The 16442-nt window shown below is 33.5% G+C and overlaps 2 protein-coding genes across 2 annotated transcripts in view; one reads left to right on the plus strand and one right to left on the minus strand.

The window, feature by feature from the left end:
- Window positions 1–240: 240 nt before the first annotated feature.
- On the plus strand, window positions 241–6832 carry LOC132747588 (cytochrome c oxidase subunit 5A, mitochondrial-like). Its single transcript, XM_060737011.1, has 5 exons — window positions 241–395; window positions 3405–3538; window positions 3866–3970; window positions 5464–5620; window positions 6611–6832. The coding sequence occupies exons 1-4, from the start codon at window positions 317–319 to the stop codon at window positions 5611–5613; spliced, it is 468 nt and encodes a 155-aa protein (XP_060592994.1). The 5' UTR covers window positions 241–316; the 3' UTR covers window positions 5614–5620; window positions 6611–6832.
- A 2891-nt stretch (window positions 6833–9723) lies between these two features.
- LOC132747609 (DIS3-like exonuclease 1) overlaps window positions 9724–16442 on the minus strand; it is a gene marked incomplete at its 5' end in the record, with an annotated part of 43029 nt that continues 36310 nt past the window's right edge. Inside the window, 6 exon segments of the mRNA XM_060737030.1 lie at window positions 9724–9928; window positions 10398–10532; window positions 11473–11644; window positions 12207–12349; window positions 13828–13932; window positions 14498–14647. Coding sequence (XP_060593013.1) covers window positions 9770–9928; window positions 10398–10532; window positions 11473–11644; window positions 12207–12349; window positions 13828–13932; window positions 14498–14647 — 864 coding nt within the window.

The following is a 16442-nucleotide window of genomic DNA, read 5'->3' on the forward strand; positions in this document are numbered from 1 at the left end:
ATTTTTTTTGTGAATAGACTTAATTTGTCCGAGTCGTCATTAAAATTCATTTATTATGAACAGTTGGTTAGCAACTGGTTAGAAAAATTTATCTTTCTTCACTTATTTTAAGGTGTCGCTTATTGTGCTTGATTTGATTTCATGGTTTTCAGAATTTTCATAGATTACAGAACATTTTTGTTTGAGACATGCTTGAAGTTGGAGACACTTCCGTTTTAAATATTTTTTGCTCTTTTCGGGTTTAAAATCTGAACCCAGAATTGTCGCGCGTGCGCAGTGGGAAAGACCTTGGTTCAAGTTAGAAACTTATAGCAAAATGTTACGGTCTTTTGCATCAAAAGTTGTTTCAGTGAGTCGAACGGCGTCAAAAACTCAATTGTTAAAAAGCCTTACAGGTATATATATTATAAAAGTACACTGACAGCATATTTAATCGACTTACATTGACGTAATGGTGGGTGGGGTACAAAAGATTATGAACAGTCGTCACGTACAAACACTCGGAGGGTCAGACCGAGAAACTACCTTGCTCATCCATTGTTAACTCTCCGTTCTGTCTCATTCTTATTCCCTTTACACCTATTTTGTTTAAAAATTCCATTTACCATCAAGTCCCAATCGATTCAAAATCATCTTTTCTGTTGTCATAATTTGGACTGAAATTGCAGCATATAATTTATCTTTATGACAAAAGAGAATAATTATATTGATATTGAATCCCATTTGCCCATGCAATATTAGTTCCTGGCATTCAGCAGTGTGTTTTTTAAGCTGGCTGATTTGTGCCATTTTGTGTTTCATGCTTAGCCCCACGACCATGACGACCCTGCCAAGCAAAAAAGACATCAATAAACAAGTAAAATTGGCAGGGCGCAGAGTGAAAACATGCTTATTAGGGGTGGCGCATGGCAAAAAGTCAAGATTGTAATATAGTGGGGCGGCAAGGTGAAATATTTATTGTTGTAGGGTGCTTATAACTATAAGCATGCTTTTGTTCGCGACCCCAAATATTCTAATTAGCAGGGGCTTGAAATGAGGTTTATTGAATGTATAAAACAGTGGCATCGCAGAGGGAGAACACAATGATTAGCGGGCCGCGTTAATAATTTGGGAGCCCTTGTGTTTAACAATTAAATATTGACTTTTTGCCCCAAGTCCTGATAATTAGCGTGTTTTTGCTAGGGCTGTCATTGAAGATCACAATAGTGATCGGTATTCATCATCTGATACAATATCGATACACACTTTCAAATATCGATACAAGCTAAAATGTATTTATTTCTGTTTGTGAATATACCTCTCTGTTTTGCCTAATAAGAGAAGAGAAGTCATTTTTTTCCAGTTTTTCTTGGCTAAGTTGAACTTTAAACTCGGTTTTCAAATGTCAGTGACAATAGTAACAGAAAAAACAAACTTTCTGTTTGTTTGTAGTATTACTATTTGTTATGTCTAATAGAATCCTGCATAGCAAAATGATCCCAATTTATAACACATATTTAAATATTTATCATTGTATCTACTGTTGATATATCGCTATATCGTCGATATTTTTCTCTTGATATATCGATACAAAATTTTCCATCAATGACAGCCCTAGTTTTCGCTCTGTCCCATACCATTTTAACTTGGTCTGCAAGTTTGTGGTCAGCTACTTGAGAAATATCAAGGTCAAATAAGATTTATAAGCCAACATTCATTTTTTTTTAATTCGAAAACAACCTGTGGCTTTCTGAAGGGGAAAATATAGCACAATAAATCAGAGAGGGGGAAAGCTCAAATTCTAACAACTGAGAATGGAATTTACCCACACATTTTATTAAAATTTCAATTCAATTTAACATGCATGGTACTTAGCAGAGGCTACCTATAGGAAAGTTTTCTGTCTTGCAGACAAATTTATCAGTTAGCTGATATGACTGAGTCAGCTGCTATTATTAGGGTATTAAAGCGAAAATGGGGAAAATATACCTATTTTGGGCTAGGGGAAACAGCCTTTTTCGGATGTAAGATAAAGGGGAAAAATCACTGACTGTTCCATGTCTGTTTTGTCATATGTGTTCTTTTTTCCAAATGTAAATTAACTCAGTAAATAAATAACAAAGATAATTTAAGGAAATTTCCATATTTTAAACTTGATGGTTAAGGTCAAAAGGTAAAGGTCTTATTTGAATTATTTAACAATTGAGTTTTGTCATAAGGCTTGAAGGGTTCTTTTGTATAAGTATTGTGTATGAAACTTGACAGTCAAGGTCATATATACATTGTAGATCAAGGTCAACTTCAATTAAATCTTCCTTTCATGTTTTGTCCAATGGATTGTTGTGCCCAGGTTTGAAGACAATCCCTTCAGTTTATTAATTAAAATGTAATAGCCAATTACTTATAGGAAAAGAACTGTGAAATGACAATAATTTGACTTTCAATGTTGAGGTCTTTCACAATTCAAGATCAAATGGAGGCGGAGTTGGATTTTCTGAAAGACATGATTGTCCTCTAGGTATTTGTATTCAAGTATGAAGATAAAATGATTGTCCTCTAGGTATTTGTATTCCAGTATGAAGATAAAATGATTGTCCTCTAGGTATTTGTATTCCAGTATGAAGATAAAATGATTGTCCTCTAGGTATTTGTATTCCAGTATGAAGATAAAATGATTGTCCTCTAGGTATTTGTATTCCAGTATGAAGAAAAAATGATTGTCCTCTAGGTATTTGAGATAAAATGATTGTCCTCTAAGTATTTGTATTCAAGTATGAAGATAAAACGATTGTCCTCTAGGTATTTGTATTCAAGTATGAAGATAAAATGATTGTCCTCTAGGTATTTGTATTCCAGTATGAAGATAAAATGATTGTCCTTTAGGTATTTGTATTCCAGTATGAAGATAAAATGATTGTCCTCTAGGTATTTGTATTCCAGTATGAAGATAAAATGATTGTCCTCTAGGTATTTGTATTCCAGTATGAAGAAAAAATGATTGTCCTCTAGGTATTTGAGAAAAAATGATTGTCCTCTAGGTATTTGAGATAAAATGATTGTCCTCTAGGTATTTGTAATCAAGTATGAAGAAAAAAATGATTGTCCTCTAGGTATTTGAGATAAAATGATTGTCCTCTAGGTATTTGTATTCAAGTATGAAGATAATCCATTTTAAAAATAACAAAGCAATTTATTAGCTAATTATAGCAAAGATTAAGCAAAATTCAATAATTTGATCTTGACTTCAAGGTCAAGGTCATTGATAAGTGAAGGTCATTACTTAAAGGTCTTGTTCAAAGGATTGTTGTATCCAAGTATGATGACAATCCATTTATAAATAGATACTTTAAGTATTAGCTAATCTTTTTAAAGTTTGGTCTCAAACTCTCAATTAGATATTTAATAATCATGTTTTTTCCTTCCAGTGACTGGAGTACAAAGATGCAACTACAGTGTACCTGCTGAAACAGGTGATGAGTTTGAAAAAGAGTTAGTGGACTTTCTAAAATTAGAAAAGACTACAGGGTATGAAATACGAGCAGTTATGAATGAAATTCAGGTAAGTATTGTGCACTGTTACCTTGCTAGTGCAGTATCTGAGAAAGTCATGTTATCTTTTATTAAATTAATTTAATTTGATCTTACTTTGATATGGTTTGGCAAAAATGATAATTCTATGAAGCATCTGGATCCAACAGTGCTACATGTAATTAAAATTGAAGATTGTTTAAAATGAGGTCATCATTAGAAATAATGATTAAGTTTAATTAAAAAAACCCTACATTTTTAATTTTGCCATTTTGAGCATTCTTCAGGGATTCTTTTTTTTTCTTCTGTATTTTAATGGTAAACAGTATATTTATGTTTTACTTCATGTTGTTTACAGGGCATGGACTTTATACCAGGCCCACCAACTCTAGATGCCTTCATGCATGCATGCCGAAGAAACAATGATTACGCTCTAGCGATCCGCATTCTGGAGGGTGTCAGGGTATGACCTAATTTTCTTCATTCATTTTACCGTTTAACACTTTTATGATGCTAAGGAGATTTTTTTTGACGCCATTTACAACTTTGAATGGTCCGAGGTTCTGTTTTTTGTGTCGTCCAATGAGTCCATAAATGTGTATTACATGTACACTGGGACAATGTGTCTCATGGAACACCCCTAGTTTGTAGGTCAAAGTCAAGGTAGCATAGACTTAAAACAGGGCTCTCGATTGACACGGGGATCCGGGTTTTGACTCGTGAAAATCGGGAAATGCACAAATTTGACACGTGATAAAATCTGCTCAAGAGTCAATTTGCCACATGGGATTTTCAGCTATGCAATAATAATTACCTTTAATCCACCCCTAATTACCTATCAAATCCTACATCTGTCAAATCTCACTCATTAAAAATGCCAACAGGCAATATAAGCCGTGTATAAAATGCTTTACACACGGCAATTGTTTATACCCTGTGCACTGAAGCGCGACAATTCAGTGGCTGCAATTTGACAGTGCTAAAAATAGCTCTACACAACTGATAAGAATTACATACTTGAGGTGTCAATTATTGATTGCTTTTAAAGGTTTATACATGTAATACGTCTTTGATTTACTTGGAGTACCGGTGCATTTGTTATTTCTTTTTCCATTAAATATTCCAAGATACATTTTGGTATTTAAAATTAATATGATAATTGATATAGCATACCAGTAAAGATAATTCTTTTTATATTTTATACATTTAATCAGAAAAGCTGCTGCTTATTTTATTCTTTCACAGCAATTCATTTTTTGGTTTTATTTGTTGTTTTTTTTAGGTGGAGCAGGGGGTGGGGGGGTAGAGACATTTGTAATTATGGATTTTTTCTGTCAATTTAGACTTTGGAATCTCCAAAAATGACCTCCAATACAGTCTTTTTTGTAACATAAAAATGATTCATGTAGTCAAATGACACTAGAAGAAAATTATTTGACTCATGAAAATTTTGGCCAAAGAGTCTTTGACTCGTGAAATTCTGACCCTACTGAGAGCCCTGCTTAAAAGGTAATAATTTAAAATGTACATTGATGATCATGCTGGCTAGTCAGTTCCATCATTCATGGGAGTACAAGCATAAATTTGAGGCACATTAAGAAAGTTTGTCGTGAGCCAGAAAAGTGAAGATTATACTTGTTTGTTATTACAAAATAGTACATAAGTGGTTGCTTGAGATCATACTTTTTCAATTCATGGTACTTTTTGCAATTATTGGGCCCATTGAGAATATAAGATAGTGTTTGTTCATGTTTCTTTATTATTGTAATATTCTTCTATAGTAACCATGCCTTCTTGTAAAGTTAAAGTACTGAGCCCAGCTTTTTTGGACAGATGCTTTTAGTACTTATTTTGTATACTTATTTCTTTGGTGTTTTATAGTATAATAACTATTTCTATAGTTATTACAGTTTGATATTTGTAATACTTATAACATTATGATGTATTTGTTTTCAGTTTAAGTGTAACCAAGATGAGAAGTTGTTTGGCAGTCTGATTCAAGCTATTCGACCAACTTTAGATGAATTAGGAATCCTTTCCCTCGAACAGATGGGATATGACAAACCAGAGCTGTATTTGAAAAATGTTTTTGATATACATGAGTAATTTAAAGGTAAGCTGCCTGAGAATCTTATAGAAATATTAGAATATATTAAAGGGACTCCACTGAGGTTTTTTACATGACTGGACTGGCATTTATTTTTCAAGATAAATGTTTCATTGGATGTAACATATCTAGACCAATAACTAAACTTGTGTGCAAAATTTCAGATCATCTGCTCATTCTGTTGTTCAAGAATAATTATTCTATTTGCGAAAAATGAATAAAAATGCAGATCGTTGCAATGCTTTTCACTCTTATTGGACTAAGAATACAGGGCTTCCATTAAGTTTCAAAATTTGGAAGTCAGAGACTGAAAAATCTTTGATATTGGAAGTCACATTATATAGGTAAAGAAGCATTAAATTTTTGAAGTCACAAGTCAAAATCAACGAGTAAATGCTTCCAAACTTTCATTAATGGAAGCCCTAAGAATAGCACAAAAATACAATTTTTAATTTATTTCTGAGTATATTTCTTTATTATCCTTTACATATACTTCTGTTTTAAATGCCCCAGTTGATCTATTCATGAATTTGAAATTTTTATCTTTTTAGGATTTGGACCTTAGTGAAGTTTTTATAATAAAATGATACTGTGTAAAATTGTCCATGCAGGTCAAACAAGTGTTCAAGTATTGAATATATGATAATGTAATGTTTTTAACAAGAGGAATTGTGTGTAATTGGAAATATATGTTGGAACAAATAAGTAAAAGTAACAAAATAGCAAAACAAAGTGGTCTCTGTTATTTCAAGATAAACAGTGCATTAATAATGTTCTTTATTCTTGTAAAGATGTCTGACTGGCAGTTCTTGTTGAGTTTTCCTTATTCATTTGTATATATTCATATTATATTCAGTTTTAGACCAATATAAAAGGGTCATTCAGATAGAAAGACCCTACCATAATTGGCCTTTTATTTTGTCTTTATTCAATCTGAATTGTTTAGTGCACTGTAAGAAGTTTATTTATAATTGTTTTGTTTTTTTGTCTTTTCAGATTGTTTATATAGAAAAATGGAAGACACTTTTAAACCAAACAAAAGTTACCTTTTATAGGCTGGTTTTTTCAGGACTATTTATAAAAAACATTATAATTCATGACTATTTAAATAACAGATAAAGAATGGAACATAAAATAATTATTGTGGTTAAAGTGTGATGCAGAATTGTAATTTTTCATAAGGTTTGTTTTACAAATAAATCATATTGTAATAGTTAATGTGTTTTTGTATCTGTTGATAGTTAGAAAACTCATTCCACCCTGCCTTACTTAACCATTACCCTGTTGGAACTAAAAGAGATTATTGCATTTGCCACCAGTATAGTACCAGGCCAGTGTGTACATCTGTGCAGTCTGACAAGGTTCAATACTATTGGCTGACCAAATTTTTCGATTTTCATCTTGATATCCATAAAATTAATAATGGAAGTCTCTGACAGTTACAACAAGAGCACCGCTAGGCAGAGCATTATATGCCCGAAAGTACTTTTTCTTTTAGTAAGGATGAAGCATTTGTAAGACATGGGAATTAAATACAGTATTACCTCCTTCAAAAAGCAATCCTCCTTTATAGCTGAAGAACATTCATGTATATATACAGTTGCTGTTTTTAAAGCACCACCATTAAGTTGTTATCTTGTAAGTAAAAATGCTACAACGGATGGACAAAAAGACATCGTGGGTATAAAGCTGTTAATCCTATAAAATTTTACAGCTGTAGGTTGATTAATGCTTTAGTTATTGAGCGAAAATTGTTTCCAGTTTAAAGGTGATAGTAACCTTGATCTTTGACCTTGTGACCCCAAAATCAATAGGGGTCTTTTACCCAATATGGACAATCATCCTATGAAGTTTGAATATTGTGGGCCAAATGGAACTTTAGTTATGCTCCAGAAACCATTTTCAGTAATAAGCTAATAGTGACCTTGTGACCCCAAAATCAATAGGGGTCTTCTACCCAATATGGGCAATCATCCAATGAAGTTTGAATACTGTGGGCCAAATGGAACTTCAGTTATGATGCGGAAACCATCTTCAGTTTTAGGGTAATAGTGACCTTGACCTTTGACTTTGTGATCCCAAAATCAATAGGGGTCTTCTACCCAATATGGGCAATCATCCTATGAAGTTTGAATACTGTGGGCCAAATGGAACTTAAGTTATGCTCCGGAAACCATTTTCAGTTTTAGGGTAATAGTGACCTTTGACCTTGTGACCCAAAAATCAATAGGGGTCTTCTACCCAATATGGGCAATCATCCTATGAAGTTTGAATACTGTGGGCTGTATGGAACTCGAGTTATGCTCTGGAAACTAAATTGCTAACGGACGGACGCCAGGGGGTATAACATTATATGCCCGAAATTCTTTTGGGCATATAAAAATGAAAGCTGGTCTAGTCTTTTGGTTAAATTTAGCAGGTTAAGTTGTCCACATCAAATTAATTGCTCAATGCCCCAATAATTATAGATAAAAAGTTATGGCTTAACCTGCTGGGAGTGCTGAATTCAAAAGTAATAAACACTTTGCCACCATTTTCGATTCAGGCTGGCATACCTCCCATGTTGTCTGACAGACTTTATCAACTCCAAATTTTTATCTTTATGTACTGGCATGCAATAAGTTCCCGTCAAAAAAAGCAGAACTGGTATTTTTCGTATAGAATCTTGATTTTTACTTGCATTCTTTAAACATCGGAATCATACCATGCAGATGTGTGAATAAGATCAACAATGCTGACTTGTTAAGACATAAGCACTCGTATTGAAGGTCCTGGAGACTAAAGTACCTCTTGGTTGCTGGGGAGTTAAGATTCTATAGCAACCTACAACTCGGCTGCCGATGCCCTAACTAAAGCCGTGGGAGTGGCCCTTCAAAGAAGGCACAGAGAATGAGGAAAATGTGTGCGTGAGTTCCTTGCACACATAGTGATGACTTGAAAGGCAGGTCCTTTCCGCATAACAACCCTTTCAGGGCTACCTCTGTTTCATATTTTCTCTGTTTTGTGTAAATTAGGTTCTCATTGGCCACTGTACATTGATCTACTTCTGGCTAAAAATTCATATCTTTGACTTTTACTATGTGGACACTGCATGGAGGTAAATTATCACTACTTTGTGCTTCAAAATTAACCTTGGAATGACTGGTGACAATAGGTCTGAACTCCACAGCGAAAGCTGTTTTTGTGCACTTGTTGGCAGATGGACCCTCATTAAGCATAGAATTCAGTCAGTATGTCAGGACCTATTTAAGATCATTTGCTATCCTTCACAATTTTAAATAATAAGCCAAAAGATAAAAATAATCTTTTATTGTCAATTACAGGTTTCAATTTCATTCAAATTTGAGGCAATAAATTATTTCAACTTATTTGATGTAAGTTTACATGTACAATATGTAGGGCACTGAGATCTATAAAATATGCACAATATATTCTTAACTGTAACAAATCTTTGTGTACTATATATAGCATGTAATTTCACATTACAAAACATGCTTCATGATAAATGAAACAAGTATCTTCGGTTTCACACACCACTGGTATCTAAACCATGGTCATACATTCCATGCAATATGTATGCCTGTGTTTTATCGTTAAGACCTAAATTTGCATGGTCCTTTATCTTAAGTGATGTCACTCAAAGATCATACTCAAAATAATTGTATCAAATTTATACTATTGTGACTCGTTAAACTCTACAGTTTTCTGTTTCTAAATTTGCCTGGAACAATGCTGAGCACTATTATTGATTATTGTACTAAGTACTTATAATGACACATTTTTAACGTCACAGTTTTCCTAACTTTGGCTTGCACAATCTACAATCACATGATGTGTCAACATTTGAAACATCACTGCCTTCTGTTTAAAACTTGGCCTTGCACACTACACAACTTGTCACTTATATGTCACAGTTTTCCTAACTTTGGCTTGCACACTAGTCTATCTACAATCACATGATGTGTCAACATTTGAAACATCACTGCCTTCTATTTAAAACTTGGCCTTGCACACTACACAACTTGTCACTTATATGTCACTGTTTTCCTAACTTTGGCTTGCACACTAGTCTATCTACAATCACAGAGGGTCAACATTTGAAACATCACTGCCTTCTATTTAAAACTTGGCCTTGCACACTACACAACTTGTCACTTATATGTCACAGTTTAAAGCAGTCGCCTTCAATGATGTAAACAGGTGATACATGCTGTCATCTGATTGGCCATACTGACTTTTGAGCTGCGGGAAATTTTCACCAAGGTCATACGACTCTAGCTGTAAACGTTTTTCAACAGCTTCTGAAGAAACCTCCTGCGAAAAATTATAACGTGAAATTAATTTTATCCATTTTTGTGTGATAAGCATGTATAAAATAATTTCTATAGAAATGCAAAGAATAATGTACAATTAAATCTCCTAACATCTTGCATCAATGATGATGTCATAATTTGACATGGATGGATTTTACAATCAAGCTGAAATGAAACTTGTAAAATTATTAAATACAGCTATAGCTGTTAAATCACAATGTGGCTTAAAAGTAACATCTTAATTTGACAAAACTTGCCGTAATGGACTTACTTTGTCTACATTAAAGCTGAAGACGTGCATAATCTGGGATAAAATGTCAACTTTTTATCTAACTGCATTGACCATTCTTACAATAATGTTGATAAGCAAATCTGCTACAAAGTACTGAATTTCCAATATACCTTTTATTTTGAAAAAATTGAACACAAGATTTTACGAATATTGTAATTATGAAAGATTTTTTACATACCTGTATGATAGATGCTTTCTGTTGCTTAGCAACATCCTCCATGTCAGTGAGAGGCTTTTTATGTGGTTTATTAGACAAGAGTTCTAGTCTGAGTGATGAAGCATGGGCCCAGGAATCATTTAAACTTAGTTTTACCTGAAATATGATAAACAATTAGGAAAGGTTTGTTCCTGTAACACAAACTTCAACATTGTCCTTAACATTGCATTTTTGACCTTAATTTCATTCCAATACATTATGAGACATCTTTAACATGGAAGTATGTTGTGTCCAAGCATGTAGACTAGTTTACAGAATAAAGATGTTGACATTAAAGTTGTGAGCAGTGTTGCAGGACAAATAACCATCACACCCAATGATTCTTTGGCATTAAAATGGGAATCTTATCTAAAAAATTTCTTTAACAAATTCACAACTCGTGTAACATCATCAAAAATCCAAGAGCTTTCCATTAAATGTTAAAAAATCTATAAACACAGAATGTGCACTGACCAATGAAAATCTGTGATCCAAGATAGATCTTTATAACCAAGGGGCCTTATTTGGTTTTAAAAAAAGTCTAATATTTTTTGTGTTGACCATCCTCAATATAAACCTACAATCCCAGGACTGATGGTTAGGGCTGTCGGGTTAGCTCAATGGACTGGGCTACCTAGGTTCGATTCCTGGATGGTGCAGGTCACTTTCATTGTGATTGATCATGAAATCCTTTCTATGGTCATTCCCACTGTACCTTCCTCTGGTATGTACAGATGTAATCAGTTCCTTGTGAAAGTGAAGGCAACAACTTGACAGCCTACCTAGGAACAATGCGGTGGCTGAACTGTGCTCTGGTAAATTCAATGTGGCATACAGTGATACTGCCATGATCTGGAGTAAAGATTACTAATACCACCACAGCCACTTCAGCCTTATGTGCCACCTGGCATGAAGAGGCTAGGCTAGGCGCCACAGCCACTGAGGGGTAGGTACCTTAACCACTAGGCCAGTCCTCCCATTCACTGGTTTGAGTATTATTAGACATTCTCAGCAATTGAACACTTCATAAACTTCAAAAAATTCTAAAAATAATTACAGTTATATGATCTAAAAGATGATATTTTTGTTGACCAAGTACACTATCCACTACAAAGTATGTGTCATGTTTTGTGACACTGCCGCCCGTCCATTCCACCTCGTCTGTGTCTGTCACGTACAACACCTGGCCCTCTTTACTCTTCAAATAAACTGGACCTTTTATACCATATCTGAATCAAAGAGAAAAACAACAGCATACGAATTATGATGTATAATTCATTACAACCAATCTCTACTGCTTTAATAGAGAAACCTGTATTAACGAAAGAACCAAAAAAGCAATTTTTAAACTTACTTAACATCAATTTCTAATTCTTTCAACCATTTAATCATGGTAAACTTGCAAAAAGTATCAAACAGTAGATAAAGCATTTTAAAGCAAACAAAAGAAGACAAGCTCGGCTCTGGTCAAAGCTTTGGTCATGGTACCAATACACATTTATACTGCAAAATCTGTATAGAAAGTACAGAGTTATGCAACAGTACCAAGCACTAGTGTCAAATCCTCACAGATAAAACCCTTATCTTGCTAAATCACTTAAATGGACTTGCTGAAATTTTACTTTTTTGTGGAAATGTTGATTATCAATTAGGGAATATTGCTGCTCTTGGTCAGCAAATAGACACTATTGTGCACCACAGCCCGACTATATACTGGTGGCATAGATTGTTCTTTTTATGTTCCAGTATTAACATTGATAAAAGCTTACCGATAGTTTTAAGTACACATACCTTGGAACAAAGACAAACAAGCCATTGGCTCGTAGTTGAAAGATAACGGCATCTACGATACAGTTCTCATCTTCCGTCCCTCGTCCTCGGAAATACAAACACTGAAACAGCTCCTGAGATTCTCGCTGGGCATACTGTGATGACTAGGAAATAAAAAAAAAAATGTTCTGTTCATAATTTCTAATTTTCTTTAAGCCTTACCAATGCATTGGTCACAGGCATAGTTTCAGTTGCCACCAGTAAGCTAAAGGTTAAATATGTTAAACACAGGGTAATGGAAACTCCCACTTTGTTCTTTGGAATTTACTCTTAATGTATTGACAAATAAAGAGTGGAGCAATATATTAAATTTAGGCAGTTTTTATATCTTTTATTCAATTTGTAACAATTAAAGGTCAATCATCATAATCCTTTCATTATAATTGACAAGTATTTAAAGATCCTGTATGTTTTGTGATTGATATTGTTACTGTGTGTATACCACACTTGCAAAAAATTATATATGTATATAATTATGCAAATAAAACGATTTTCAAACATCGAAGAATATGTAAAATGTGTACTGCAAATATTTGTGCATATTATATTTAATCAATAAATTACATGCATTCATTTCTTATTGGAAAATTTGACTTAGAATTTATAGAAAATAAATTAAACCTCCCTTTATTTACATGAAATGTCTTTATAAATAATGCTTATTGGAACTTACAATATTGACAAATCTTCATTTGTGCATCATATTTATGAAATAAAACCATGAAAAAATTGTGTTACAGGATCTTTAAAGTTACATTTAATAAATTTCATAAAAACAGAAATAGCGACATTTCATTAATAAATTGGGTTTTATATCGACTCCAGATCTTATTTTGGTGTCCAGACAACCAATATGAGTTTTATAAGCATAAAAAATGGACAACCTCATTGTGGCGAAATCGGAAGTACAATATCTGTTTGCATGACAAACTCAGCCTTCAGATCATCCGTACATCAATATTAAATCAACAAACATGACTATAAGTAGCAGTCCTAATTTAACGGTATATTTCCGCATTGTAACGGATGTTTTCATACAAATTTAATTCTTTTTTTATGAGATGATTACTTTTTACTGAACCTCAGGCCTAGTTAAACGGTTAAAAATGTTGTTTGTACTAGAAAATCTCATATTTGTTTGTGTCCCTGATAGCAGCTATAACACTTGTGACGTAGCGCATACACAAGCTGATTATAATCTTCATTAGCAATTGTTAAAATTCGTATAATAACGAACTTTTGTGTTACCGTGGGGGGTTTTCCGTTTAAAATCCATATCTATGAAACAATATTTGTTGAGATTTACAAAAGACTGTTAAAAAGGTTAATTAATCTGTAGAATGCTTGGTTTTTAGTCCGACGGCAAAAATATTTTACATATTTATTTAATGTAGCTTTAAATATATAGCTAACTCAGCTCAACTTGACAGTGGAAAATGAGAATGTCACTCTAAATAAAAACTTACACAAAGATTATTTAGTTTATAATGTCATATTCAAAGAAACTTGCAAACTATATCTCTATATGTTCCTGGCAAACATTTCCATTTAGTGCAATAATTAAATTATGATATAATTTTACCCTATGTTTCTTATTAATATGCTGACTCAACTCCTCCAGTTGTGTACATGTTGGTAAGGAAGTTGTTCTCTCCTTCTTAACTGCCTCTAGAAGCTGCCTGTGAACCTGAAATAATTTTACATACATGTGATGTTAATCCTTACCACACTTAATATCTCTTTGTGTAGAAGTTTTCCACTTTTTTAATATTTTTAACTTGCAACCATGTATCTTAAATGGACATGTCCATCTTTCAATATGTCTTTTTTTTTAGGAAAATTTTCAAACTGAGCACTGAATGAATAGTGCCTTCTGATCTTAGCCTGCACTAGTCACATGGGTAGAATTTTAGTTACCATCTGCAGCTACAAGCTCATATATCTACTTTTCATTGGTAGAGGACAGAATTCTGTCAACCTGACATTAAAAGCAATAACAGCTTGCCAGAGTGCTGCCAATGTCTTACTGATATTTACCAGCAAGGAACAGAAATTACTCTTACCCATTTGGGTTTTTCATGGTGGTGAGTATAAATAATGCAATAACTATCATCACAAATCAATGTCAAAAAGTAAAGTTCTTAGATTGACCAGCAAGGCACAGATATTCTTGCCCATATGGGTTTGTCCCGGACAGCCGGTATAAATAAATGCAGTAATCATAATTTATGTGAAGAACTAAAAATACTCACGATAACATCGGCGTATCTTCTGATTGGGAAATGTTGAAATGGTGTAAAATCAAGAAGCCAGACTAATGGAAAAAACTGGTCTCGGCCAAAATCCCTGCCAGAAATTTATTCTCATTAGAAACATCCTGAGTAGTCCAGTGATCTGAGTAACTGAAAATAAATTTAAGCATAGCATTTAATTCTAAAAATCATGTATCATCATGTATCCAAAAAATTTTTTGAGACATATTGCTTTCGCTGTTTGTCTGTCCATCCTCATTCAGCTTTTACAGGTCAAATGGCTGGTCAAAAAAAACCCAAAAACTTACAGGAGTGATCAAGAATACTATTCCCTAGTTGCGTTGCATAATTTGCCAGCAACATTCCTACGTTTCACTTCACTTGCCACAAAAAGCCCCAAGACATTATAGAAAAATTTTGTCCCGCTTTCACAGGTCTAACTGCTGGCGGGATTTCAATGAAACTTCACGTTAGTGTATAGAAACATCCCAATTATGATTCATGGGATTTTATTTGAACAAACTTGGAAGACATACACTAGAAAGTGTTTCATGCCAAAGATCTAAGTTCTAGCACTTTCGGATTGTAACAAGATTTTTTAAGTTTTTACTATATACCAATCTGACTAAAGTTTAGATCTAATTATTTCTTTTAAGAAGATCTGACGATGACCATATATTTCCCCTTTATAATTACTATTTCCCAAGAAAGCTATTTTAAGCCAGATTTTACATAGGCATAAGAAGAAGTATCAAAATACCATTATCCAAGGAAGTTAAACAAATTGTTGATTTTTGTTAGACAAAAACGTTTGACGTAATTTTTTACAAGTTAACTTGAAATAATAGAGTAAATTTTTAATGGGCAAGATTGTTTTGCCAGTTTACCTGTCGGTTATATGGACAACACCATGTTTGTTCTTGAAATTGTGAAAAATACCTACTCTGTATTGGTTTTCTCAGGGTTTAAATTAGAAACTGCATTGCTTTCAAAATTATGAAAGCTTGCCTATGATTGCCTGTGTAAAAGGTCATCAGAAATTATTTCATATTTGGTCACGTTCAGATCTAAAAGCGAAGCGCTAAGAGCTGATTCTAATCAGATTGTACTATATTCATATAAGGAAAATTAAAGACACCTGGGGCTCTAGCTCTTTGGGTTTTGTAAAAGAATTTTTAAAACAAATTTTCAAGAACAGTACTTTACTAAAGTAGATTCAAATGGATAAAAGTTACATACATGGTGTGTTAAAAGTAGTTCAGATCATAGTGTTACCCTTTGTAAAACAGAACTCAAATGTGAAAATAGTGAATTTACAAGAGTTACAAAAAGAAAGATCACTATTGGAGATCCATCTTCAAGATAAAATATAAATGTCTCCCTGACCTCATGAAAATTGCACTGGTTCTTCCAAATGGGAATGCTGATGTGGAAAGAAGTTTTCTGTTAATACAAGTGTTGTTACAGAAGATAGACCAGCAATTGGTGAAAGAACAATATGTGCCATCAGAACAGTTAAAGATACAGTAAAGGTTCATGACCAAATCATCAACCCCACAAAGTTTCTCTGACAAGGGAGATTCTCAGGAGTGCCAAAATGGCATACAGTACTGACAGACAAAGACTAGATTATGAGAAAGAAGAAAAGAGAGGCAGTTGGAAAAAAAACAACAGGAAAAACCAAAGCTGTAAAGGAAAAACAGAGAAAGATAAGTAGAAGTCACAAAGACAGCATCTGTGCTTGACATGGAAAAGGAGCTTCTGAAGAAAGAATCAGAACTGCAGGGAAAGGTCCTTATATCTGAAGGTTTGCTGAAAGAAGGCAGTGCTAAGTTAAATAAGGCTATAGAGACATGTGATTTGCAAGGTGCTGGGGTGGCTCAAATGATGATAGCAAAAGCTTCATCAAAGTTTAATTAAACATGTAGTCAAATGTATGTTATAG

Source organism: Ruditapes philippinarum, unplaced genomic scaffold, assembly GCF_026571515.1.
Source record: "Ruditapes philippinarum isolate M1 unplaced genomic scaffold, ASM2657151v2 ctg3553_1_1_1_1, whole genome shotgun sequence".
Lineage (NCBI taxonomy): Eukaryota > Metazoa > Mollusca > Bivalvia > Venerida > Veneridae > Ruditapes > Ruditapes philippinarum.